Raw genomic sequence first — 25,589 nt, forward strand, 5'->3', positions numbered from 1 at the left:
GAAAAGTCCACTTCGCTGAATAGCGGACGTGGAACTTTCCAATATCCTTGATAAAGAGGCAGTACGCCATATTAAATAGATTTGGTAGACTGCATTATGACAAGCATGAAGTGAAACGTAGCCCTACCCCCCGACCAATGCCTAGAAGCAGTACCTCCTAAGCAGCCATCGCCTCAATTTTCTTGCCTTTCACGGACAGCCACTGTATAGGAAGTGCCGCAAAGAGAGCAATTGCCCCTATGGCCACTGCAGCATAGAATGTCTCGGTGATAGCGTCGTTGTAGGCCTCGAGAACTGTAGGTAAGAGGTCCTTCGACACAGCCTGCCGCAGCATCGTAGCCCCTGCGCCAACCACCTTAGCAACATCAACCTCAGGGGCTCTAGCAAGAATGTTCTTGCGCAGTTGGTTTTGAAAAACATTCTGAGCGATAGAGACGAAGAGTGCCCCCCCTAGTGTCTGGGAGAACATGACAAAGGCCGTTGCAGTGGGAACATCGGCAATCGGGAGAGCCGCCTGAACAACAATCATGGGTTGCTGCAAGCCTAGGCCCACGCCAATTCCATATAAAACCTGATACCCAATCCATGCAGCGTCGCCTGAATCCACATTCAACGTGCTGAGAAGCCCGCCGCCAATGGAGATGAGAATCGGCGTGGCGATCATGAACGGTGTATAGTATCCAACCATAGTGACACAAGCACCAGCAGCAATGGAGGCGACAATCATGGGAAGGAGCAAAGGAAGGTTCATGATGCCTGACCTGGTTGCTGAGACACCCTTTATCGCTTGGAACCAGATGGGAAGCTATGAAAAGCACAAATTAGCATATGTCTCTGTGACCGTAGCAGGTACAAGCTTACATAGTAGATAAAAATGAAAAATGCTCCACCAATACAGAAGCTGTAAAACGCTGCGCCCCATACATTCCGATTCTTGACCAGCCGGGGAGGCACCGTAGCCTTGTCTTGCTGCCACAACTGTACGCCGCAGAAGGCAATGAGAAGGACCCCGAAAACAACAAAGAGGGCTATGATCCGAGCACTGTTCCAAGCATACATAGTGCCTCCCCATTGTAGCGCGAGCAATACACAGATGATTGACGGCATGAAGAGGACAGTTCCAGGGAAATCCAGCTGCCCCATTTGGTTTTTGAAACCAGACTTGTCCTTGACAGACTTTGGTGCCTTGAACAAGAAAAGGATGAAGCAACCGGTCACTCCGCCGAAAGGTAAGTTGATATAAAAACACCATCTCCAACTGAGACGGTCCGTAAACGCACCGCCCATCAAGGGTCCGGCCACACTTGCAATTCCATACATTGAACCCATCATCGCAGCGAAGATTGGTCGTCGGTTCAGTGGGACCGTCTGAGCAATGATAATGAGTGCCCCCGAAAATAGTCCAGCTGCCCCCAGACCGGCTATGGCTCGGCCAATGATCAGTGATAACGAGTTCGGCGCAATCCCACAGATCAGAGATCCCAGTTCGAAACTGAAAAGAGCAATCAAGTAGACCCATTTTGTGGAGTAGAACGTATAAAGCTTGCCGAACGTCAAGCACAATGAACATGTTGTCAGGAGGTATGCGCTGCCATACCAGCCCACATCTTCAAGGGACTTGAACTGATCTGTGATCTTTGGAATTGCCGTGGAAATGATAGTATTGTCCTAAGCAAGCCAAGGTCATTAGTAAAAATTGTCTTCCAAAGGTCAAGTACAACAGTTATGACCGGCAAGTAATGAATGGACTTACCAAAGCCAGACAAAAGATTGCAAGGGCTAATGCGATGGTAATCAGGCCAAGTTTCCAAGAACTTGGATACTCCTCCTCCTCCTCCTCCTCCTCTTCTTTCTGTGCTTCATCGCTTGGACTAATGTTCGCCACAGACATATTGTTTTCATTCTTTACTTCTGGGGCCAACGTAGGGGACTCTGCCTGTGAGCCGGCCAGCGTACTCCCTTTCTCCATGGATGGTCTTCCCTCCCTTGCCATGTTGTCGGATACCAAACTGGTCGGTGGCGGCGAGCCAAGCGTGTCTTGCAGTTTATTATCCTGCATTATATCTATCGACTTGAAGAATCTAGATGAGATGGAAATAAGAGGTTACGAAAGACAAGAAAAGAAAGTAACGTACATGGAAGGAGCGGTTGATGTCGTCAATCTAACGAAGGAAAAGTATAGAAAAGAAGTAAGAGGCAAGAAGGGTCGTCTTTTTCACAGATGAAGATTAACTTTGCCTGCGAGGTTGCCTTGGTGATATAAGACCGATCACTGATTCATTGATGCCCAGTGCCACGGTGACGATGCCAGAAGAGAGGTCACCCAATCGGTGAAGTGATCAGAAACCTCCGCAGCAGCCTTTCTTCAGTTGAACAAGACTGGATTTCCATCTCGGGTTGCTCTGTACTACATCAAAGGAACGGGATCTTTTCCTCCCGACGCCCGAAGGCCCAAGGCATGCAATTGTGATCTAGAGAATACGCTAGAATGTCAGCTGTCCGCTCAGCTGTCCTTGCTCTATCCCGAAATAGTCATGAGATATCTCTTACGTAGGCACCCGATCCAGATTCGCTTCCTTTCTTGCCACGGAACCCTAGTAATGGTCTGTAATGAAGAATAATGAACTATGGAGTTCGAAAAACAACAAAGAAAGTGGCACGGTCTAGACTACGGACGGACCAGCATTGGCCCTGCCGCTGAGCATTTTAAATAAGATGAATGACCCGCAGGTCTTTGTAAAGTGGACTGACTATCTTTGCAGGTGAATTCCTGAAGCCTCCTTGTATGGGACTTCTCGCTTAGGGTTTTCTGCATCTGGGCTGCAGTTTGGCCTAGCGTGACCAATAAAAGGAAGTCAAAAAAAGGATTTTCTGGCCATTCACAAGAGAACCATCTACTGGTACCACAGTATGAGCGAATCTAGGTATCAACCTTATGTGCTCATGGATGAAACTCTAATGTCAGGTACCGTGATGAGCGGGTATTTTGGCGGAGCCTGGGTTTATATCTTTAGACTATTGTTATCAGCACCCCGAGGGTTGGTCAATGCTCTGATACATCAATACTGCTATGAGACTAACAAGGATGCGGTTAAAAAGGGTTTCAAGAGTAGGATTTTTTATTGCAACATATCATCCGTTCCATGAGAATGCTAGTTAACGCCATGAGAAAAAAAAAAGAATATTGTTACACCCTCCTTCCCAGCCACTCTCACTAACTCCAGGTCCTTTCACAGTAAGCCGTCCCTGCAAATTCGAGGACATGGCCTTCGCCGCATGAAAAGCGGCTAGGGAAGGTGAAGATACAGTAGTCTTCACCGACAGTCCGAGATCACCCATTCAAAATGAACCATAAAAACAAGGGGGAATAAAGTTGAGATCATCGCAAAGTGTTAGTCATAGACCGCTACTGGGCCTTCATCCTGGCTTCTTCCTTGCTAGCCACCAGGGCAATCAACGCCGCACCAACACCACTACCATCCTTCGAGATACCAATGCGCACCTTCTTATCGCCGGCAACGCCTACCTCGGGCACCTCACGCAAGGCGTCACGCATGTATCCCTCAAAGTTAGGGTAGAACTCGACCAAGCTGCCGTCGACACCAACGTCTACCAGATCATCGGTCTCGAGTTTCTTGGTGGCGATAAGGGTGGCAGCAAGAGGCACGGCGCTCAGACGAGCAGCGCGCTTGCCAATGGCATGCACGATTGTCTTGACAGCCTTGCAGTCCGTGGTACTGGCCCCTTCGATCTTCAAGTGGTCCTTCAATGCCGTCTTGGTAGGCTCCATACTCTCGCTGTTGTCCGCTTCAACCAAGCTCAGGAGGCTGGTGTCAAGGCCCCATTGACGGAAGAGCGTAGCGTTTTCTGGCACAACCACATCCGACGAGGCGCTGGGCTTGAATAGACCCAGAGATTCATTGCGGTGCAGATCAACCAGGACACGGCGCAGAATCTCACCGAGGAACATTCCAGAAACTCGCTTCTCGAACATCTGGATGCCAGGGTTGTTGCTCTCCTCATCTAGCTGCTGGTCGTAGACGGTGTTGGGCAAGACACTCAAGTGGTTATCAAAGCTACCCCATTCAGCATTGATGATCATTTCACCCGTTGTCTTATCGTAGTCGGAATGTTCGATCGTAGCCATCTTAGAGATCTTGTCGAGCTTCTCGACGTAGGCACCGTTGGTACCCGTGCCGAAGATGGCACCCAGGAAGGTTCCCGTTTCACCAGGGGAGGTGTATGAACGGGCCATCAGGGTTCCAACTGTGTCATTCACAAGAGCGGCCACGCGCACGGGGAGCTCCAGAGCATCGAGCGCACTTTGCAATAACGCGCAGACATCATGGCCAACGGCGTCGGGAATGTTGAAGCCCTTCGTCCAGCGAATGAGGGTTCCCTTGTTGATACCGACCTGGCGCACGGGGAAACTGAAAGTGAAGCCCAAATCAAACAATTCTTCTTCGCCCTTTCCTTCACGTCGACGTTGGAGATGGGCTTCAAAGTGTTCGTTGTGGTGGATACGCAGGAAAGCTTCGATCTGGCGAGCCAAGAAGGTGAAGAGATCCTTGGAGGTGCCGGAAGCCATCAATTCACGAGGGATCATGATTTTAGACTGTGTCAGAGAAAAGGTAGTGTCGCCGTGTAGATCTACTGAGCACACGCGAAAGTTGGTACCGCCAAGATCTACGGCTAGGTACAGTCCCTGTCACAACAAAGGTCAGACATGCAATTGTGATGTAAGAAACAGGTTTTTTAAAAAAAAATACCTTCTCTGTGCCATTTGGTACTGAGGTAACGAACGTCGGGATTTGGCTCAGAGTTGTGCCCTCCTTGCTCAGTCCTTCATCCATCTCCCGGATGTACTCTTTCACCCCGCGTTGGACCCCCTCGGCGGGGAGGTCGAACTGGCGGGCAATCCGCGCAGCCTCGTCCAACAAGGCGGATGACATTGTGGGAAGCGGGAGGAAACGGAAGTCGGATAGTGGGGGATTAGAGGGTTTGAAAAGAAAGTTGATAGAAGGATAAGTAGAGGGGTAGCAGGAAGTGAGGTTATAGGAGGGAACAACACGAGGAGATGTGGAGGGGTAGAAAATATGGCGGGGGGGAAAGAAAGGGGAAAAAAATTATTTTGCTGGAATTATATAGGTTGCATGGTATGCAAGCGATAATATTGAGGGCGCATACGTAGGGAAGTGACGAAGAGGGGTCGATGAGGTCAGTCAGTGGGCCAGATTTAGTTCTAAAGACGTCGAACCAATGGGGTTTCCGGGTTCGCCGGCGCTTCTCTTCACTGAGACCCTAGAATTATTGCATATTTTCCCGAACGTTTCGGGCCCCAATAGATCTGTCTTAGCATTGCATGGCGTGGATGCAAATGGAAGCCTTGATGGTAGCGAACCCATACCATGACGCTATGAAACCGTGTGGGGGGTTTTACCGGTGAGAAACAATGGTTAGGACGGCGTGTAGACACGGGGAAGACACGGAAGGGAAGGAATGATCTTTATTGGTGGTGCAATAGACGAGGAGAATACTACCACCGATGTATACTAGTAGTATACTACAAGAATGGCCTTATCACGTCCGATGTGAGCGTTCTCCGTATGGAGTACTAGTAATCTGGGGTGACATTTAGAGGCTGACCTGCATGGTGGTTAGGTGACAGAAGGTGGGGAAGTGCCTGGCAAAGTTACGCCGATTCCTTATTCCATGGCTGTCGAGTAACTCCTCCCCTCTCAGTAATTGTGCCTCTCTCAAGAGTACACCGCTGAGAAATCATATACTCTTTGTTTGACGCTTTGTATACACAGAGGAAAAAATCATCTGCCCTATTTTCACTTATCAGAAATCCGTATTTCAGCCACTGATGGTAACCCATGATCACGTTACACTTTATAACCTGATCCTATAACACACTAGTCCTTGATTTGGATTCTCTGCTACTTGAAATTACCAACTACTAAGTACCACTACCGAACAACAAACACGGCAACAATGGTTACTACACAGTACAAATCTCGATCACGGTACAGGGTTACATTCCGACCCGAACAGGCCAATTGAGACGCATTGAACAACAGCCCCCATGTAATCGTTTCAGGCCTAGATCAATCCTAAAACGCAAAAGAACTAGAAACAGGGCCGAGGGAGCAAAAGAACAAGAGAAAGACCAAAGAGTACACATCATTTGACTCCATACTACTTCCGTGCGCAAGCAGCAGCATACAACAAATGACTAAGCGTCACGTGATATGCACCGGCGGAAGTCGGCTGCTGCGTTGAAACGGCGATATGCGAACTCCTCTGACGACCTTGGAATTGCCCAGGCCCTGCTGTCTCCGCTGTCTTCACGGTGTTAAAATCGGAGCTTTACTCAGGCACCGACAAGGACTAAATTTGTCTTCCTTTCTAAAGATCCAAGGGAAGGGATCAATTTTCATTAATTAAACACATAATGGGCGCCGGTAGCTCCAAGCCTGACGCTTCGGCGGGCTCGAAACATGTTTTTTCGAGGTATGTTTACGTTTGAACTGTCGGTCAATTGCTTTTTGGGTGGATATTTTGCCAGTCCCGGGTATGAAGTAGGGAAGAGACGGGCATTATTCGTACCTTTAAATGAGGCAGGACACTTCACGCCGGATAATGGGTAGATTCGAAGAGGGAGAGGGACCAGACACATTTCCCCCCAGATACAATGCGGCCTTCAAATCGAGTAAGCTAACACTGTTGATTTTTATAGCGGTGGCCCCGTCCAGTTCTCATCTAACCTTGTCGACAACCTCCAATCCAACACCGAGGTACGTATATATCCGCCAAAAAACTTTCAGAGGAATTACCGAAAACAGCCAATTGGCAGCCAAAACTAACCAGAATAGACGGACTCCTCTCGCGCAAAGAGCATCGAACTCCAGATTCAGGCCCGCGTAGCTCAAGAGCTTGAGCGTCTCCGTCAACGCGAGCAGCAGACCCTTGCTGAGATCGAGAAGCGCATTGCGGAATCCAAAGACAGTGCTCCCTCGTCGTTCTCTTCTACACCAAACGTCAGCTACCCCCCTGGCTCGCTGAACCTGGACGCTCCCCGGATCCCCTTCGCAGGCCGCGAATACACCCCTGCCCCTGTCCCCGAAGCGCAGCCCATCAACCGTGATGTGTCCCGTGACTCGGTGAACACCGAAATCGAGGAACTGCGTGCTAAGCTTGAGGGCCGGAGAAAATTGGTTGAGATCGATGAGAGCGTTGAGAAGGCCAAGTCAAATGTCGTGAGCTGCTTGCGTTTGAATGACCGCCGGCCTTTGGACTGCTGGCAGGAGGTGAATGCGTTCAAGAAGGAGGTTGCCAAGCTTGAGGAAGCGTTCGTGGACCGGGTTGTTGGTTAGATGACGAAGTGAAAAACTATGTGTGTGTTACTTGACAATAGATTCCTCAGATCTCTCGTGTTATGTTGTGTGTATATGTTCCTGTATGTACCGGAATTAGGCTCAGGCTGTGACTATTACTTGCGTGCACTTTTTGGCCGCTTTATCGAGGTTACTCATGGTTTTAGTGGGTATTTTAAGATGGTTTTTTCATAGCATGGAACTGCGTATGCCATGTGCAGTCTATTTTGAACATTTGAAACCGCCAACTTAGTGTATCAATACATATGGACAGTTTTTCTCATTTCGTTATCACCTGTAGGGGCAATATGGATATAACGCGTAGTTAATTCTACATCTGAGATAGAGTCTGAACAAGGAAGAGAATCCTGGGCATCATATAATCGTGAGATAGCTTTCTATACCTACACAGCACATGCATTCAAGCAACCTCCCAATAACCCAGTCTTCCTACCCTCTCACCCGCTCCCCGAATGATGCACATGGTTCTCTCTCGAGCCTTGCACTTTCCGAGGGCAGCTGGTGTGACCTTCGACATCTGTATCGAACCAACTCCTGTGCCCTTACCTGCAGAGAGATTGAAATTCCCTGTTGTTATAAAGCCGATGAGGTCTTCTTCGGACGGAAGGGGCAAATGCTCCTGATGGATATCTGTATCGATTTGGGCAGATAGAAGAGCTGCAGCGAGACGCGCTTGGGGGTCTGAACTGGTGTTGGAAGATTCTCGGGCAGGTGACTTAGCACCAGTCGGTTTAGCTGATGCAAAAGAAAGCCATTTCTGACGAAGCTCTTGGTTGGTGGTAGGTAGACGGTAGACTCGAGCTCGTGGAGTAGGGGTGCCTCGATTGAATAAAGAAACCCGTACAGTCGCAAGAGCTGAGTTGTCAACATTCGAATTCTGGTCTCGGAGTGCGCGGTCGGCTTCGACTGGCTGTAGGTGGTGTATACCGAGCGGAAGACCATCCGCGAAGGCTTCCTCGTCCTTGCCATCGTGTCTTGTAACATTTTCGCCCTCATTCTCCGGTTTTCTATACTTTTCATTGTGATCGCTGGCGTCAGGAGCTCCAGCACCCTGGACCAGTCTTTCCCAATCACATGCCCAACCCTGGCCAATCTCGCCTTTCTGGTCAGTTCCCAAATCAATACTGTCGAATTCAACTCTCCGTCCCTTAGGCCGTCGTTCCCATTCCTTCTTTGACTGTTCTCGGTCACGCAAGCCCCATTCCCACCCAGCGCGTGTGCCAGGAAAATCACCGGGAAACCAAGGTTCTCCTGCTTCAAAAGCGAGCTGTTGCTGCTCTTTTAAACCACCAAGTCTCGGGTTTCCGCCACTTGAGAGAGTATAATACATCAACGCATACCACACCGGAAGAACGCACTTCCAAGGGAGCAGTACAGTCCAGCTACCTGGAGCATTGTTATCCTTCGTTTGAGCTCTGGGTCGAGTTGCAAGGAGCATCACCGGGATTTGTGGATCCGTATCTCGAGGAGTTGGAAGGCGCCCAGGTCCAGCTTCAGCTCGTCGCCGATTGATGGCTTTTTGGCTTGGCAGTTGGCGCACGGCAGCCAAGCGTGCACGACGGTCAAAAATAGAAGGCGTTGTTTGTGTACGATCAGGTGCCCAGGACGACAAAGTCATAGCCAGGTCTTGCATGTCCTTCTCAGAGGAAGGGGGTCTCAAAGTTTTGTGTGGGAAACGGAGACGAGGATCAGATATGGAAAATGCAAGAAGGGCATTTTGTGGGAGAGATGAAGGATTCGAGACACCCAGTAGAGAGTTCCACGTAACTTCCGGGGTGTTCGATGGTTTATCGTCCTCATTCAACTCGACCGGCCTCAGCACCGCTAACAGAGCTTCGGTGGAGCCCGGACCTGTGATATCAATGCTGCCAATTTCGAAACGAAGATCTTCAATCATCACGGGAGGGTTCTGTCTCTTCGAAACCTCGAGGAGCTCATTCCACAATTGTAAGAACGCAGACGGATGTACTCTGATAAAAATTTTCTTCTTATCTTTTATGGAGGTTTTTTTCTCCGCAGGTTTAGCATTTTCCGCATCCAACATGTCAACATCTCCCGTCTTTCCTTCAGCACATCGAACCAAAGTCACTGGCGCAATAGGTCTCCGTGGCCCATCGCGCTCATAAGTCCACACCTGCAAAGCCCTTGTTCCGGATCTCCATTTTTTGCCCTTTGGGCCCCATACTTCATTCCCGTCAACGCCAACGGCTCTCAGAACACATTCTAATGCGCCTTCCGTTCCCTCCAGCTGAATAGTAGACATATAGCTCATATCCCAAGCCACAGCGCCCCTAGCGCCCCTTGCCCGGTGAGACGGTCGGTAACTCTTCTCGGTCGGGGACAAAGGAATGGCGAATCGCCACAGCGGATCTTTAGACGTAGCCATGTGGGCTCGTTTTGCATGAAACATGTGCGTAGGGAGCCACGTCTTGCATCTTTGCCGCTTCTTGAATTTGGACTCTGGCGGGGGTGGGCGTGAGAGCTTATTTTTCTTGATTTTAGGGACACGCGGAGCAATATCAAATGAGTGACTGCCCGCCTCTTCCAGCGACTTCTGGTCCTCTTTATCACGCTTAGCTTTCGAATGAGCTCTCCTGGCTTTGGTCTTGGAATTGAGGTTTTGGAGACGTCTGGCGGTTTCAAGACGGATGCGCATGGCCTCTGTTGGTTTCCTCCGACGTGCAGTTACAGTTGGTGTGTTATCTTCCATCATCTATTCAGGTCACAGATTTTTAGCAAGATTTTCCACATGGCTTAGTCTGAGCCCTCACTGGGACCATCCAGTTCGTAAAACAATCAGATATAGTTCTAGCATACCTCTCTCTTCGCCCTTGCCCTCAACCTACTTGGCACCCTCTTCACATTGTGGCTAGCCGTTCTCCTCCTCAACGATCGAGGTACTTGCTGGAACGCGCGACTCGTCAGGGCAGCCTTCGATCGTTGCATGCCCGACTCCAGGGCACGAATTTCGAATTCACGAGCTTCGAGATATGCGGCAACATCGAGTTCTCCGGAAGCAGAAAGGGCAGATTCGGCTGACTGCGCAGCAAGTGTGCGGGCATCGAACGTTTTGGCGCGCTTCCGAGCTGCTGCGGAGCCATTTTGTGCTCCTGCATGGGCGGACTTGCGCTTCGAAGCGGGGTTGAGGGCCATTCTGGCCAATGGAGGTGTTGGAAACTGGGCAGGACGTAGTTAAGAAAGGTATACGATAATAAAGGAAAACCAACTCTGGCTGTTGAAATAAAGTGGCGCTAAATGTGGTCTGGAATTAAAATTCTATGTCATAGCTGTAGGAAAGTGGTGCTCGGAAAGCTTTAGCGCGTCACACGCCAATGATAGACCGCTAGCCTGCTTTTAGTAAAAGAGCATAGGCCCGGCCCCGGGCCACCATATCGCAGCCAACGTGTGGGGAAGTCAGGATGCGAAGGTACTAAAGTTAAGTCTATTGCTTCAAACAGAGTCGTTTCACAGGAGAAAAGGTAATTGATTCTTGTCTGCCTAAAACTAGCTGATCTGTTCCTTTGATTTCTGTCCTTCCTCCTCCGTTCTTTATTGAAAGAGTAACTACTCCGTAGTAGTTGGCCGCAACAGTGACACCACATACTATGTAAGAGCTAACGTCTACCCTAAGGGAATATCTTCCTTTGTGCCTGGTAATAAAAAGGTACGAGTCAACTATAGATGGGCGTACGGGGTGAATATGTCCTCCCTAGATATGTCACTGCGCAAATTTAGTCACAGATATCCCTCAGCAGCCTCCTCCTAGCAATATTTATTGAGAATCACCAAATGCCTAATCCTTCTCTTCAAACAAATCAAGTCATCCCGAGAGCTTGTGCATACAGACATCCCCAAAAATTGGGGATGGGAGATTGTTGATCATCTCAATAACAGTATCGAGAGACCTTGTCGGTAATAAGAACATTATACTCAAATCTACACTCACTTAAGCTTAAAGTAATCTTGTTATTTTCAGGAAACATTACAATCCAGTCAAAGGAGTCTTCTGGGTTCGTGTCATGCCAGAAGAAATCCATGACTGCCATCAAAAGTGGTGGCACGATCAGCTGTTAAAATGGATTTCAACTGGACAAGAGACTCAGCAATGACATGTCATACATTCGGAACCAGTCAGTGTATCTTGTCTGATTTGTGTACTGCACTGTTGCTAATATCTACAGCCTTCAGCTCCTTCCAGGGCCCGTACGTGGGCTCCCGTAAAGAGCCAGATTTCTTCCTGCGATCAGACAGCATACGTATGCCCAAATTCGTTATTGAAACTGGCTGGAGTCTTGGAGCAGACTACAGCATAATATGAACCTGTGGCTTGTCGGCGGCGCTGGAGATGTTGGTGCGGTACTGTTGTTGAAATGGAAACGGATTGGTGATTCGAACAAGGCCCGAGGCAAAGCAGAGCTGTATGCTTTGGATTGAAACGGGATTCCAGTCATGGAAGACTCAAAGGTACTGTACTCGAACCCTTTCACAGACTCTCTTCTATTGCATTTAATCAAGCATGGGTCATATTCCCTATGCCATCTCTGCCCTGTGGCCCCCCGGAAAATATCTCTATCTCGCGACGCCTTTTACTGGGCCCGGGTTGCCAGGGGTCACTGGACTGGGACATCAACGACCTCCGCCGGATAACAATTACTGCCCTTGGCTTTATGGGTTCGGTGCCAGCCCAAATTAGATATTGACAACCAAATCTCACAACCTCCTCCATATGGGTCCTTCTATTCCAAACAGAATTAGTCATGGTTAGATCTTTGGAGACCGGGCTAACGGAGCTAATTCGTACTACGCGATATAAGGTTATCGATTGACATCATACTACGGACAAAGGAAAAATGTTCACGATTTCATAGCTTCGTTATTTATTGTATCTCTAAAAGTGGGCTGTCTATTTCTAAAATATTAACCCCACTGCTGAAACGCCAGCATCCTCTAGTAGTCCTACGTCATATTCCTTGTTCCTGTTGATGTATTTAGAGGTTCTTGATGACGGTCTCAGCGCGCGAGAACTGCGATGATAGTGAGCGTGTGTTCAATTAAACAGTCCAAGAGATTGCAGACGATGGACACTTACCTCGAGGTGGTTCTTGGCGGGCTCGAGAGCAGCGTAGGTGACCTTGCCGTGGTCAATGACGATGGCGTAGCGCTTGGTTCGGCCCTCCTCGTCAGCCCAGCCGAGGCTCTTGGAGAACTTGGCCTCGGGGTCGGAAAGGAAGAGCTATAAGGCCAGTCAGCAATGGAACCTAGTAGCTAAATGTGATGTAGGTAATGAACATACGATGTCGTCGTTCTTGACATTGTTGGCCTTGGCCCAGGCGCTCATGACGTAGGCATCGTTGTAAGCAAGGACAGCAACAACGTCGACACCCTTCTCACGGATCTCAGGGAGTCTCTCCTGGTACTCGGGGACGTGGCGAGCAGAGCAGACGGGGGTGAAGGCACCGGGAAGAGCGAAGAGGATGACCTTCTTGTCGGCCCACTCCTTGGAGGCGTTGTAGTTGATGGGGATACCGCAAGCGTTGAACTCCTGAGCCTCGGGGGTGTAGGGGATGTAGCTTTGGTAGAATGTTAGTATCAACACAAGAAGGTTCAAAGGGTGGGATTAGGAACTTGAACTTACGAGAAGACAACGTCGGAGGGGAAGCTGTCACCGGCCTTGATTCCAGACATTTTGATTGAATTGGTATGTGAGATTGAGTTGAAACTTAAAAAAAGATAAGTGGTTGTGGATGGGAAAGGGTGTTTATTTATGTGATGTGGGTGATGCGGAAAGTCAGAAGAGAGGAGCGAGGGGCAGGAGCATGTGGCGGTTAATATATGGTTGATTCCCTTTCGGAGATCGCGTCCCACGGGCCGTACGAGGCACACCTAAGGTGATCCAAACCAGAAGGATACCGAATCTTTTCGATTGGAGGGCTTAGGTGTGCTGTATTATCAAGAAGACCGCCCGAGACTGAAATGCCCCACTACCCTTTACTCATGGTTACCAAGGTACGTATTGATCCGACGAATCTTTTTCACTTGCCTAATGAAGTCATCCCGGGCCCACCGTACGGAGAAAGTGAATTGCCATCCTTTATGCTATGTATCTTACTTAATCCTTACTGTACCTCCATTCCATCTCCTCAATGATGGCGTTATGGGATCTTGAGATGAGGATTGTTTGTGTCCCAATGGCGAGGAAGGTGGATCTAGTAAGCCAATTTTGAGCCAATCGCGGCTATACCCCGTATGCATAGCAACCACTTCGGTAGCCTTTTTCCTTATCTAATTGCTCTCTGGCGTGTTTGTTCCGAGACGGCTATTGTCCTCCGTACGGAGTATGACCAAAGGGGAAAAAAAAAAAAAAAAAAAGGGACCTTGAAATCTCCGACTTTCACCGCCTACCGTCTGCCCCTCGTTTTCACGTGACTGGCGCATGTACAGACAGTGGCGTAGCTTTATTACGTTTTAATTTTTTTAAATAAAGACAAGTGCTATGTCATGAAAGATTCGGTTTCTATTTTCCTGGTTCATGAAAAACCAGGTCAAAAGTAAGATTAGTACCTAGTAAACTAAGTTCGACTATCTTGCCACTCGGACCTGAAAAACTTCGGAGGCATCCGAGGGGCGGAACCATCCCGAGACAGAAAGATCTGATAAGATTTGTCCATACTCGTAGGAGTTCCATCAGGGGGAAGCTCAGTTTTGAAGAATTCGGTCATTCGCCGTCTTGAAGCACCAATCTGTATAGGTTCCGAAGTACAGGTAACCTTTCAAAACTCCAACACCCAGGGCTTACATAATAGGTCTAGGTTGGGGCAAAGGATATCTAGCCTGGTTCGGGATTACACATCAACAAGGTTCTAGAAGCAATACGCTTTCTTATCTGGACACGCTGAGCCAATAGTTTGTTAATAATTCCACGACTTTGAAGATTACTAACCGCACCAGAAACTGTCTAAAGGGGGGCCGGGGGAATGGCCACATCCTTGTAAGGCTGTATCTTTCATGACGTTTGTGTTTGCGTGAATATCCGTCATGTTTATTTATACGTAACATTCATGTGGTATGTTGTCAGTAATTTAGCGTCTTGCGGGATGTAGGTATCGTTAATCTATCTTGGATTCTCTATAGCTAAGTCTCAAAGGCCGTTGCAGTTCGAGGACATGTATATACAAATATATAGTTTGGCAGAGAGTTATGTACCGTCCCCAACATAGGTACTAACTCATAAGAGATGCAAACAAAGCTTTGACACTATGGCAGCATTATACATATATAGCAAGCAATTTTCTCTTTTTAAAATAAAGGAAAAAAAAAAAAAAAAACTTAAGATGGTGATTTATAGGTAGCCTGGTACGCACTCCTGCAACATATCACGAGCTAGTTGAATTTTGGCATATGTGCTTTATGGTTTACCTCACAGAAGCGAGTACCTATACCCCAAGGAAATGAGATGTTACACCTTCATGTATACCAATTAATAAAAGGATGTAGGTGCATATAAGTCAAAGTGTACGATTTCGAGAGCCTAGTGCTGCCGCTCTGGAAGCTCGTACAGACACATAAAGCCTGGAATGATGTCATGTGGCAAAGATGACTCCATACACAGAGCTTTCTCTCCATGTACTGTGTATTTGCCTTATACTTTGCGCTTTGTATGTGAACCTGATGTTCTTATAAAAATTGTAGTAGTTTCGGAAAAGCGCAGTTCTGATGTCGACTACGCTTCAAACCCCGAACTCTATGTATCGGCCGAAAGATGTCAAAGTGCAACCCCATAGCTTTAATTGAACGTACCTACATAAGATAAGACTAAAACGATAACTTGCATAAGGCTGACACGTGACAAGGCTTATATACATGTCCCACATTACTTACTAAAGTCTTACTGTGACTCAATCTGATGTACGCACACACTGCCGAGAAAGGAATTATACGCTGTTGAGGTCGTGCGTTAGATCAATATGGCTGACATCAAACCACCGTTCACCGAGGAGTCGGCGAGAAAGAAGGTCAAAGCAGCACAGAATTTGTGGAATACCCAGTAAGTATAGTCTACCTTGAGCTCCAACAACCATCCCTCTGGCCCTTCGTGCTTGGTCTTAAATGTAGGGATTTCATGGCATTTTATCCCATGCTGGCACGAGGGGCTGTAGTTATCCCCCCATGACATGGTTTTGATGTTTCATCCCTTGCTCGTAGTTATGCGACCACCTCGTGGCTCAATTCATCTGTCTCCACTTTATTTGCATCGCTCTTTCCCCTTCATACTCTCTTTCAAGTTTCAGTCGCATTGGTACAGCTTACTGTACTGAAAAACCGGTCGCCTTCTACTTACAATATGTGAATTAGAGACCCAGTACGTGTTGCTCAAGCCTATACACCAGATTGCGTTTGGCGCAATCGTACTTCATTTTTCTCCGGGACGGATAATATCACCTCTTTCTTAACTGCAAAATGGAAACGTGAAGCAAATTACAGGCTTCGGAAGGAGCTGTTTTCCTTCACTGACGACCGTATTGCGGTGCAGTTCTGGTATGAATATCAAGATGTTGAAGATGGGATGCGCTGGAAGCGCTGCTACGGCCTCGAGGACTGGACCTTTGACCGAGAGACAGGAAAGATGAGGAAAAGGATGATGAGTGGTAATGACCTGGTCTTGGGACCTAATGGGAACGGGGAAGGGAGGTGGTTTGTCGATGGTGTTGATGTTGAAGATGTGGTGATTAGTGAGGAACATTGGTGATGAGCTTAAAGTCCAGCTTTTATTGCACGATTCGACTCAACCGTTGCGCAATTTTACAAAAGTGACATGCCAAGTCGATGATGACAGCGACCTTCCCTAATTTCCGACTTTTTTGGCATATTGATTCACACGACGTACCAAGCCCTGGCTCATTCTTTTAGTTCGAAACTAGTTTACCTGCCAGTTGGGTGATCGGCATCTTCTTTGATTGCCCAGAAGAGCTTAGCTTTAATGGACCTGTGGGAACTTATCTGCAGGTGATGAGCATGCCTGGAATGTCTCATTCGCGGTATTAGGATCATCGTCCCTCTCGTTGAATGTCCTCCCTCCCTCCCTTGATTCAGAATCCCTCCCCTCCCCCTTCCCCAACCCTAATGTTGATATTTTGCCATCAAGGATATTATTATGTAAAACACAAAACCGAAAATCCAAAGAAAAAGAAAAAAAGAAAGATACAGATGTTGACCACTTCATGAGATAATGCTTTTACTGTCGAGAATCTGCAGCGCTTCTGGAAAGCCCAAAAGGAGGAATGTAGACTCGACTGGAACCAGCCACTGTAGCCTGTCAGCGTTGACCAATGTATTCGATAACCGATCACACAAGCAAATCCCTGGTGGGGACTTCTGTATGCTACGCGTAGCAAGGGGTGTGCGCTGGCTGTTTACCACCGCGATTCACCTTTTCTGGTCCGCCATGCCCAGGTATACTACAACTGACTTGTGCTCGAGTTCATCTGAAACTTCTAGAGTTCAACCTTGACCAATATAGACTTTGTATGGTAATCAAATTCGAGTGAAGCATGCTCCTCTCTCAAACCTGGAAACATAGAGGGTTAATGTAGTACATTCCAGAGAGTGAGATCTCCCGATGCCCGGGAGACCTGAGGAATTCAAAGGAAACAAACGCTTCAACTCCCATTCCGCGACCGACTTTGAACTCAACATGGTATGCTCTAATCCAACTCGCGTGCCGTGTTTGCTATGGGTGGGAGTTGGGTATGCTCCCTGGAACCCTTGGAGTGGAAATCACTCTGGCGCGTTGAAGACTGTCGGTTATCCTTCTCAAGTGCTCTCTGAATCGCCAATACAACAACAGTCCGACTGTATACTGGCGCCAACCCGTGTCGCCAATATACCCCACGCTCTCTACCCGTGCACTCGCTAATACGTGTTTGATTTTCGGCTTGGAGATAACTAACCTAAGGCGACTCAAAGCGTAATTTGCAAGTCTGCGCTTCTATTTCGTGAACGGGAGTTCCTGGAGCTAGTAGGTATAGTGACAGTCTATCACTTTTCTACGTTGCTTTCAGAAATCCGCGTCAATTAGATTTTCGTCTGGTCAAGGTGAGCTGAAGACGCCTACGTGTAGACGGAAATCTGACCCAGAATTTTTATCTAACGATATACAGTTTTATCGAGGAGAATTTCCACATGTGGCCTGGCAGTGATTGTACCCAAGCGTCGTGTTAGCCTGCGGTTACATGGCAATGGAACAAAAGGCTGCCCCTCTTAGTCCGGAGTCCGTACGAACGCCTCTTGTCGATGTTAGCAACAGAGTCAACATTTATCGCAGCCCAAGTTTGGTACAAGAGGAAGGATCAATGGGAGACCTCCAATATTTGAGCTCGCCACAGCCAATGTCTATAGTGACTAGCCCACCCGAACAGAGAGGATATGTGGATAACAACTGTCTTTCGCCGACGGCGAACGCGAAGACTTCATCTAAGCGGAACTCGACCTTGTCAGCGAAGTCGATCATTTCAAACCAAGGAAAGCGCAAAACCCATATCGGACCATGGCAACTGGGGAAGAATCTTGGGGAAGGCACAACAGGTCGGGTGCGACTAGCTAAGCATAAGTATACTGGGCAAACTGCGGCAATTAAGATAGTGTCGAAGACGTCTGCGGCGATGACCCAGAGTGTCAGTATTGCAGCAATGGACAAGAGTAGAGGGCTTCGCGGTAAATCAGGGGCCAGGCAAATGCCATCTGGAATCGAGCGGGAGGTCGTTATCATGAAACTTATTGAACACCCAAATGTCGTCCGTTTGTATGATGTGTGGGAGAATAGAGGTGAAATGTAGGTGGGCCTTGAGGCTTCGACCATAGCAGTACTGACATCCGACAGATATCTTGTACTCGAATACGTTGAGGGCGGGGAGTTGTTCCACCACATCACAGATAATGGACCACTTCAAGAATTCGAAGCAGTGAAGTTACTCCGACAGATCCTTGCTGGCCTTGGATACTGCCATCGCTTCGGTATCTGCCACCGAGATTTGAAGCCGGAAAATATTCTTTTGGATTCACAGGGCAACGTGAAACTTGCTGACTTTGGAATGGCCGCTCTTCAACCGGAGGGTTATTGGCTTAAAACATCCTGTGGAAGTCCACATTATGCTGCCCCGGAAATCGTTAGAGGTGATGATTACCGCGGCGATATGGCTGATCTCTGGAGCTGTGGTATTATCCTATTTGCGCTACTAACCAGTTATTTGCCCTTTGATGGCCACGACCTAAGTAGCACGTTAAAGCTGGTGAAAACAGCCAAGGTTGAGATTCCAGCGGATGTGAGCTGCGAAGCGGCGGATCTCATTCACAAGATCCTTCAGAAAAAGCCAGAGAAACGAATCACTATGGCGGATATTTGGAAGCACCCTCTTTTGAGGAAATACGAATGCTTAGACCCAATAATGTCTAATCCTTGTATAGGCCCTGCACCTCCTTGGTCTGTGCAGGAGTGTGGACCGCGAATTAGCAGACATGAACTGGAGTCGGAGTCTGATATATTAAGGAATCTTCAAACATTATGGCACGACGTGGAAAAGGAGGTCTTGATTAAAAGAGTATTGGATCCAGAGTAAGTTTTGTTCCCTACGATATAGCTCCGCTCTCCTGTTTGATTCGTGCAAGTAGAAGTTTTTCTTGACTGACAAGCCTACAATAGACCGACTCTTGAGAGGATGTTTTACAATGCTCTAGTCAGGTTTAGAGATGAGCATTTGGAGAGCTGGCCAGGACAGACTCTTGAGTACTCGGCCAGTGACTATCACCATATGTCCAAGGATTCAAATGAAACCTTCATCCAACGAGATAATCGCCGCTCTAGAGGATCCCGCCGACGTGGACAAGTTCCCATAGGCAAAGCTGGTCAATTAAGGAGCAATGCTATTCAAGAGCCAAAATCCTGCGCAACTGTGGGGAGCTATGATCCCTTCCGCTCACCATGTCATATTGTGCCCGAAAAAGAAGGATATACCCAAGTCACAATCCATAGGGACCTTCCGGACAATGCAGGCAAGAGGGAAGATTCTGATGGAATTGCAGAGTCAAGCATCATATCTGAGGAAGACTTTAGAGACGAAACTCCATGCCCCCCAAACTCTCCTTTTGCGATTGTACAGAACAAGAAAAAGCCGAGCTCTCTGAAGTCTTTCCACTCAAGAACCTCACATGTCGGCAACCGACGGCAACTCAACGGTATGACAGCGCCTCGTTCTGCAAGCTACAAGCGAAATGTTTGTTTCCGCCACATGAGAAACCGTTCACATGGTTCAACAACTGCAATAAAAATGAAGAGTTTCCCTACAAATGTCCCAGATAAGGACATGAGCGAGAACAGTCTAGTGTCCGTAGACGCCGGCCCCTTCGCTGATCGGGAAAACAGCCCACTTTTGCCTGCCCAACCAGCTGTGGTACGAAGGCCTGGTGTTGCGTTGAGGGCGTGCGCCCCTCAGAAGAAGGTGCGCGAGTCTGACTTTATCTGGAAGGATGATACACGCCAGGTGTCGCATGAGCTTAGCCAAATCTGCGAGGAGGCCTTTAATCGCGCCTCACTGTCAACAGGCTGCACGACAACAAGTACATGCATGAGTGCAGAGACCCCCGCGACATCGGTGTCTATGGCTAGTCCTGAAGCATCACATAGTCGTATTGCTACTAGCAATTCAAGAGTTCTAGTGACACCGCCCCCAAGATCCTATACTGCTGCAGAGTTGACTGAAACGCGCCGTAAACTCATTGCCCATTCCACACAGGACGGCACCGAGGGCGTACCTGGATACCTTGTACCTGTGATCAAGCACCTTGATCGTCTTATCGAGCAAGACAAGGCGCGGCAGCGTGAGCAGTTCGTTACTCCCGAGCCTGCTACTGAACCAGCGGCACAACCTAGCGAACAGTCATGGGATATTGGTGGTCTGCCAAAAATATCAGAAGAGCGGCATAACCGACAAAGCAGCGGAGGAGGACAATATAAGCCGTATCGACCTGGTCTAACAACAAGCACCGGCACTAACACAGGTCGTCTCAACCGGAATGGCGTAGGAACTATCCGAATGGTCCCTCAAAGTTCTGTGCCTTCCTTGGAAACTATTCGACCTCTAACAATTCGCAAGAAAAGCGAAGAACCATCTTCTAATGATCATCACGAGCTATTTACGGACGGCTCCAACGAGGAAGATCTTGCACCTTGCAGATATTCTTCCTTAAACTCCTTCTATCCCCGTCAACCTTGTGAGCTGGATCCAATTGCAGAAATCCCGCCAAAGTCAGAGAAGCGCAACGCAGCGCGACATCCCGACAACAAGAAGTGGTCATGGTTACCCATCAAGTACCAACCACCTACAGAAACCGCAATCAAGAATCTGAAGCCGCTACACCCAGTCGACAGAACTGTCACTGTGCATCCTGTTGCAGACAGCTCAACCAACCAGCCAGAGACCCCAGGAGGAAAGACCAAAGGAGGCTTCTTCAGAAAGTTCATGAAGGGGAAAGCAAGTAACCGCAAGCATACTACAACAGGTCAGTAACGTCCAACAAATATCCTATGAAAATCACCTGACCAACCTATACCAGACTCCCAAATGACAGACACAAAACCCACACTCAGGAACTCCACAGAACATACTCGCCTGGTGAACGCAGACAAACCCCTCCCCCAGAGACCCGGTACCTCGCGCAAGCCCGTGAATTGGTTTGCACGCATGTTCCAGTTCACCCCTGCCACCAAGGCCCTCGCCCTCAACACCTCGAAAATGAAAGGCAGAAAGGAAGTGCACAAGATCCTCCGGGAATGGAAGCCCTATGGCATGAGCGTCCATTACGACAAAGCCGACGGCATAATCCACGGGAAAGTCACCAGATCCAATTGTAAGTCAACAACACCACACCTCTCCACACAAACACACTATCTTAGTATCCTAACCGTCACTCAGTCCGCCGGATCCGCCCCGTCGCATTTTCCGCCGAGTTCTACACCGTCCTCGAAGACGGCCGCCGAGGCAACCTTAGTCTGGTCCGATTCAAGCAAGAAAGAGGCGCAGTCTCATCCTTCAACCAGGTCATCGACACCCTGGACATGGTCATGAAGCAGCGCGGCCTGCTAGTGGAAGACCCAGTTCGTGCACAGCAGATGATGAAGGTCCTGGATAAATACCAGGACCCCCAAGGGAAATGAAATGAGTTCGCATCACTAGCACCTTCTTCCCTCCATTTCAGAGACCTACTCACTTTTCCCTTACCCCAAACACCATGTACCAACAAGCAAAGTGCAGAAGCACAAACATTTGTTCTAATTAATACCCTATTCACATTTATCCTTGTTATAATTCACCGGATCGGTTTTCTTTGCATACATGATATCTATCAGGTTTTGACCTCAGCTGCATGTTTGAAATTACCGGATGGAGTCTGGTCTCTCGTTTCTAATTCTCAAAATGTGTGTCCGTTTCTGTACCATTCATTTCTCGCTTCTATGTTCCTGGCCTTGTCTATTTTTCCTTTAAACCTTATTAAAAACCCCATTCGTTACACATTCACCCATCTCTTATGTCTTTAACCCACGTTCGTTCTACACCGGTCTCAACCTGGAGCCCAGAATACACACTTCATGTCTCATTGCAATCTCTTGACAAATATCCCTCCTCCGTTCTCACGCAGTCTTGTCTCTTCAGACAAGCAAGCAATTCGTCTACTATGTCCTTGGATCTACCAGAGGATGCTTGCCGTTCGTTTATGTTCCATGTTTGGTTTACAGGAAACGTCTCACAATAGGTTAGATAGAAATTAGGTTAGATAGGAATGAATCAATTGATATCTTCATTTATTTTCTGCTTCTCCGGGGTAGATTGTGGGAATGGTCTAGGTGCCATTGGAGCCTTGTAGACTGGTGTTCGCATGATATGATCGTACTTCAAGCCATCTAGATCCCTGGATCGCTCATGGTAGATAGATGATATACAAGGAAATGCTACTCTAATGGCATAAAAATACTATTAACCTGTATAGTTACTTACTCTGTACTATAAGTCAAGAAAAAATTAGACTCATAAACCGTAGCATTCGAAGAAAAAGTATGCACAATGCAATATAAAAACCAAAATCAACAAGCATTGGAATCTGCGAGTCATAAAAGATAGAAACAAAAATTGATCAGACAGCCTCCCAAGAATCACAAAACAGGTTATGACGGGAAATAGAAAGACGGGGGAAAATAATGATAAAAAAGATGACCTCCTTTTTCGCAATGGTAAATACCTTGATCACAAATAACAAGCAAATCGCAAACAAGCCGCGAAATGGAACATATCATGAAAGTACAACAGAGAGCCACCCGAAATGTATAGGAACACTAAGAAAGATGAAACAACTGCCGCTAGAGAAAAGAATTGAAAATGGTCCATCAAAAGAAAAAGACGAGAGGTAAATGCAGCAAAATCCCACCCCATGATTGGTTCCGTGATAGTCGACGCTGAAAGGCATCCATTTCCAGTGCATACAACACTCATTTTCCTAATCCTGCTTGAAACATACTCACCGATTTGGGCCACTTTTCCAAGACTGTTCGCATACACAAGGACAATAAACTTTCTGGGATGTACCAGAAAATTCTGTGCGGAGACTGCCTGTCAAATCAGACCCAACAACGCCGCGATAATTGGCATCTCAGGAACAGAGTCGGTCAAACAGAATGGCCCCGAAACGAGGGTGAGAATGGTTGCAGCGGCGCAAAGTAACCCTTAAACGCAGTGATATGGAAGACTGGATGCCCGAGAGAAAACAGAACGGAGATAACGACAGAAAGAAAATTCCATTAGTGGGTTGCCCCAGTTAGTTTATAAAGCCGTGATGATGTATTTCGCAAAGGGAAATTTAGGTGATAATAAAAGAATTGCGAGTTATCGACTGTCAAGTGCGAGGCCCGTCCGATTGAATCCGCAAAACTGACAATCCGCACTACCTTATTGGCAGTCATTGATGACCGACAACTCCCTATACAGATCGTGCAGCTCATAACACTCTTGCATCTCGTTTCCATGGCTTCGTAGCAGTCGAAAAAATGTTGTTATTTGTTGTTTTTCTTTTCTTTTTTTTTTTTCTTCTTCTCTTCAAATATCCCTTCCGCTGGAGGTATCGTTACCACTTCCTTGCGAACGACACTTTTTGGCCTCATCACCGTCATAGCCTGAGCCTGAAGTCGATCATCCACCCGGGTACTTGTTAGAATCTTCTGTCGTCGCCGTATGTTGTTTTGTTCCGTCCCGTCATCGGTCCAAGAAACAGGAGGATGCTTCGTTCTCGTATTGTCATGATACCTCTCTTGCTTCAATTTTGATGTTTCCCCCTCTCTTCTTCCCCGTAGCCGACGGCACAGTCGTATACCTTCCAAAGGCAAGGAATGCTTGCATATGACGTGTGGAGGACCGTGTGGCCAGCACACACAACCTTCCGCGTCAACCACCAACGAAACTGAAATCGATATCTGCAGCTCCATCCCGTCTATTCGCGCCAACTCTTACTCATCTACCCCAGCTCCCACCCAGACCATCATCGCGTAGCAGGAGTATCGAGAATGTGCCATGGAGGGCTTACTGATTCAAGCCCCGCCGGTTTAGGGCATTCAGCATATCACTGTCAGTGCTGGAACGGCCCTGGCTGTCTCCTGGATTCAACATGTCACGAACATTCAGGCCACCACGAGACGAGCTACCAGGAGTAGAAGTGGGAGGGGGTGTCATTGCGCTTTGACCAGGGTGCATAGGAGGATAGGGTGAATTGTGGGGAGACGAGGAGTGACGATTATCGTAAGGGTACGCCGACTGCGGAGAAGGACGTCGATCGTGCTGAGGTGGCGGTGGATAGTATGGACTTGAGGCAGAATGCGCTTGATATCCTGGCGCAGATGTTGCCGGCGTTACGGGTGCCAGATTGGTTGGATCAGGATACTCGAATCCAGAGCCGGAGCCGCGACGGCCAATAGGTCGCTGTTTGCAAGGGAGCCAGTGAGTAAAGGGTGCCCTTGACGGATAGGGATGGGCTGGAACTTACAGGATCTTGAGATGAGAGAGGTGGGGGTGCGCTTCCATAGGGATTCTGATACATTCCCTGCGGCGGGGGAAGTGTGGCATCCGGTGCAGCTTGAGGTTGTTGTTGGGGTGGTAAAGGCTGACCGTGGGCACCATAAAGCATTACCGGGGCACCGCCACGTGGTTGGTTCTGTGCGTTTCTCAGGTGTGGGTAGGCAGCATGTGCAGGAACAAAAGCTTGCGCCTGGGAGGAAACTGGCGTGAACATGCACTCTTGGTTAAAGCGGATACAGTTACTGCAACGCCCATCCTGAGAACTTTCGAATCCCGAGCACCTAATCTATTTACCGTTATAACCACCGTCAGCTCACAACTGCCTACTCAAAAACCGGACAATCTAGCCCATAGACCAATACTGTAGAAGCATACCTTCCGTCTCCGGCAGTAACGACAAGCGATAGCTGTCCGCTGTCGTGGAGCGGCAGCTTGGTAGACCACTTGGGGCGGAGGTGGTTGAGCGTAAACATCTGGTGGGCGATAGGCACCAGGGGGCGGTGGAAGGCGGTAGGGGTCTTGCGGGCCCTGAACATGCGGATGAATGGCAGCCATGTTTGGCGGCGGCGGATATTGTGACGGCGGCGGAGGATATTGGTGGTCCGCAGTTGGTGGAGGGTACGAGGCCGGAGGATACTGGATGCGACCACTGTGTCAGTGACCGCAGACTCAATTGCGAAAGGCAAGAATCGATGGAAATGGATGAAAAGATGAGGCTCCAAGAGACGGTGAGGAAGGAAGGGGAGGCTGATATATCACAGCAAAGAGGAAACGGAGCAACCCGTCGGCGCAGAAAAGGTCAGTGTTGGTATAAAAGAGTGAAACATACAGGGTATTGAGAAGCCGGCGGATAATGAGCGGAAGGGTTATCCTCAGGTTGACTAGTGTTCCACTGAGGTGGATACTGTCCCTGTCGATTAGGGTCGCTGAAATCGTGGGGGTTGCTGGACATTTGTAGTCGAGAGAGCGCGAGAGGCTGCTTAAGAAACGGAACGAGACGGGGGTGGGAAAAGGAAAAACAAATGCAGGATGATGTGAGAGTCGAGTCACGTCCCGCGGGTTGTTTGGTCGAAGCTGCTGG

General features: G+C 48.3%; 8 protein-coding genes across 8 annotated transcripts; 3 read left to right on the top strand and 5 right to left on the bottom strand.

The window, feature by feature from the left end:
- Window positions 1-46: 46 nt before the first annotated feature.
- BDV37DRAFT_108793 (MDR family MFS transporter) lies at window positions 47-2,250 on the bottom strand. Its single transcript, XM_032078329.1, has 3 exons — window positions 1,754-2,250; window positions 862-1,668; window positions 47-805 (listed from the first exon to the last, which is right to left on the bottom strand). Exons 1-3 carry the CDS (start codon window positions 2,057-2,059, stop codon window positions 158-160), a joined length of 1,761 nt encoding a protein of 586 aa, XP_031941988.1. The 5' UTR covers window positions 2,060-2,250; the 3' UTR covers window positions 47-157.
- A 901-nt stretch (window positions 2,251-3,151) lies between these two features.
- Window positions 3,152-4,952, bottom strand: glkA (glucokinase glkA; the record flags this gene model as incomplete). The annotated part of the gene is made up of 2 exons (XM_032089483.1): window positions 3,152-4,705; window positions 4,770-4,952. The coding sequence occupies 2 exons, from the start codon at window positions 4,950-4,952 to the stop codon at window positions 3,407-3,409; spliced, it is 1,482 nt and encodes a 493-aa protein (XP_031941989.1). The 3' UTR covers window positions 3,152-3,406.
- Window positions 4,953-6,331: 1,379 nt separating this feature from the next.
- BDV37DRAFT_108818 (Mic19 family protein) lies at window positions 6,332-7,639 on the top strand. The gene is made up of 3 exons (XM_032078330.1): window positions 6,332-6,516; window positions 6,743-6,800; window positions 6,879-7,639. Exons 1-3 carry the CDS (start codon window positions 6,458-6,460, stop codon window positions 7,377-7,379), a joined length of 618 nt encoding a protein of 205 aa, XP_031941990.1. The 5' UTR covers window positions 6,332-6,457; the 3' UTR covers window positions 7,380-7,639.
- A 48-nt stretch (window positions 7,640-7,687) lies between these two features.
- BDV37DRAFT_108828 (ribonuclease P/MRP protein subunit POP1) lies at window positions 7,688-10,651 on the bottom strand. Its single transcript, XM_032078331.1, has 2 exons — window positions 10,218-10,651; window positions 7,688-10,113 (listed from the first exon to the last, which is right to left on the bottom strand). Exons 1-2 carry the CDS (start codon window positions 10,551-10,553, stop codon window positions 7,801-7,803), a joined length of 2,649 nt encoding a protein of 882 aa, XP_031941991.1. The 5' UTR covers window positions 10,554-10,651; the 3' UTR covers window positions 7,688-7,800.
- A 1,602-nt stretch (window positions 10,652-12,253) lies between these two features.
- BDV37DRAFT_247304 (peroxiredoxin family protein) lies at window positions 12,254-13,709 on the bottom strand. The gene is made up of 4 exons (XM_032081856.1): window positions 13,036-13,709; window positions 12,694-12,970; window positions 12,490-12,633; window positions 12,254-12,424 (listed from the first exon to the last, which is right to left on the bottom strand). Exons 1-4 carry the CDS (start codon window positions 13,083-13,085, stop codon window positions 12,389-12,391), a joined length of 507 nt encoding a protein of 168 aa, XP_031941992.1. The 5' UTR covers window positions 13,086-13,709; the 3' UTR covers window positions 12,254-12,388.
- Window positions 13,710-15,309: 1,600 nt separating this feature from the next.
- Window positions 15,310-16,453, top strand: BDV37DRAFT_247306 (nuclear transport factor 2 family protein). Its single transcript, XM_032081857.1, has 2 exons — window positions 15,310-15,444; window positions 15,753-16,453. Exons 1-2 carry the CDS (start codon window positions 15,365-15,367, stop codon window positions 16,144-16,146), a joined length of 474 nt encoding a protein of 157 aa, XP_031941993.1. The 5' UTR covers window positions 15,310-15,364; the 3' UTR covers window positions 16,147-16,453.
- Window positions 16,454-17,635: 1,182 nt separating this feature from the next.
- BDV37DRAFT_293732 (serine/threonine-protein kinase) lies at window positions 17,636-21,606 on the top strand (the record flags this gene model as incomplete). The annotated part of the gene is made up of 5 exons (XM_032089484.1): window positions 17,636-18,228; window positions 18,277-19,008; window positions 19,096-20,951; window positions 21,006-21,299; window positions 21,365-21,606. 5 exons carry the CDS (start codon window positions 17,636-17,638, stop codon window positions 21,604-21,606), a joined length of 3,717 nt encoding a protein of 1,238 aa, XP_031941994.1.
- Window positions 21,607-24,016: 2,410 nt separating this feature from the next.
- Window positions 24,017-25,063, bottom strand: BDV37DRAFT_282713 (Zn(II)2Cys6 transcription factor domain-containing protein; the record flags this gene model as incomplete). Its single annotated transcript, XM_032087106.1, has 3 exons — window positions 24,017-24,412; window positions 24,477-24,794; window positions 24,884-25,063. The coding sequence occupies 3 exons, from the start codon at window positions 25,061-25,063 to the stop codon at window positions 24,017-24,019; spliced, it is 894 nt and encodes a 297-aa protein (XP_031941995.1).
- Between the last annotated feature and the right edge of the window lie 526 nt (window positions 25,064-25,589).

Source organism: Aspergillus pseudonomiae (assembly GCF_009193645.1).
Source record: "Aspergillus pseudonomiae strain CBS 119388 unplaced genomic scaffold BDV37scaffold_29, whole genome shotgun sequence".
Taxonomy (NCBI): Eukaryota; Fungi; Ascomycota; class Eurotiomycetes; order Eurotiales; family Aspergillaceae; genus Aspergillus; species Aspergillus pseudonomiae.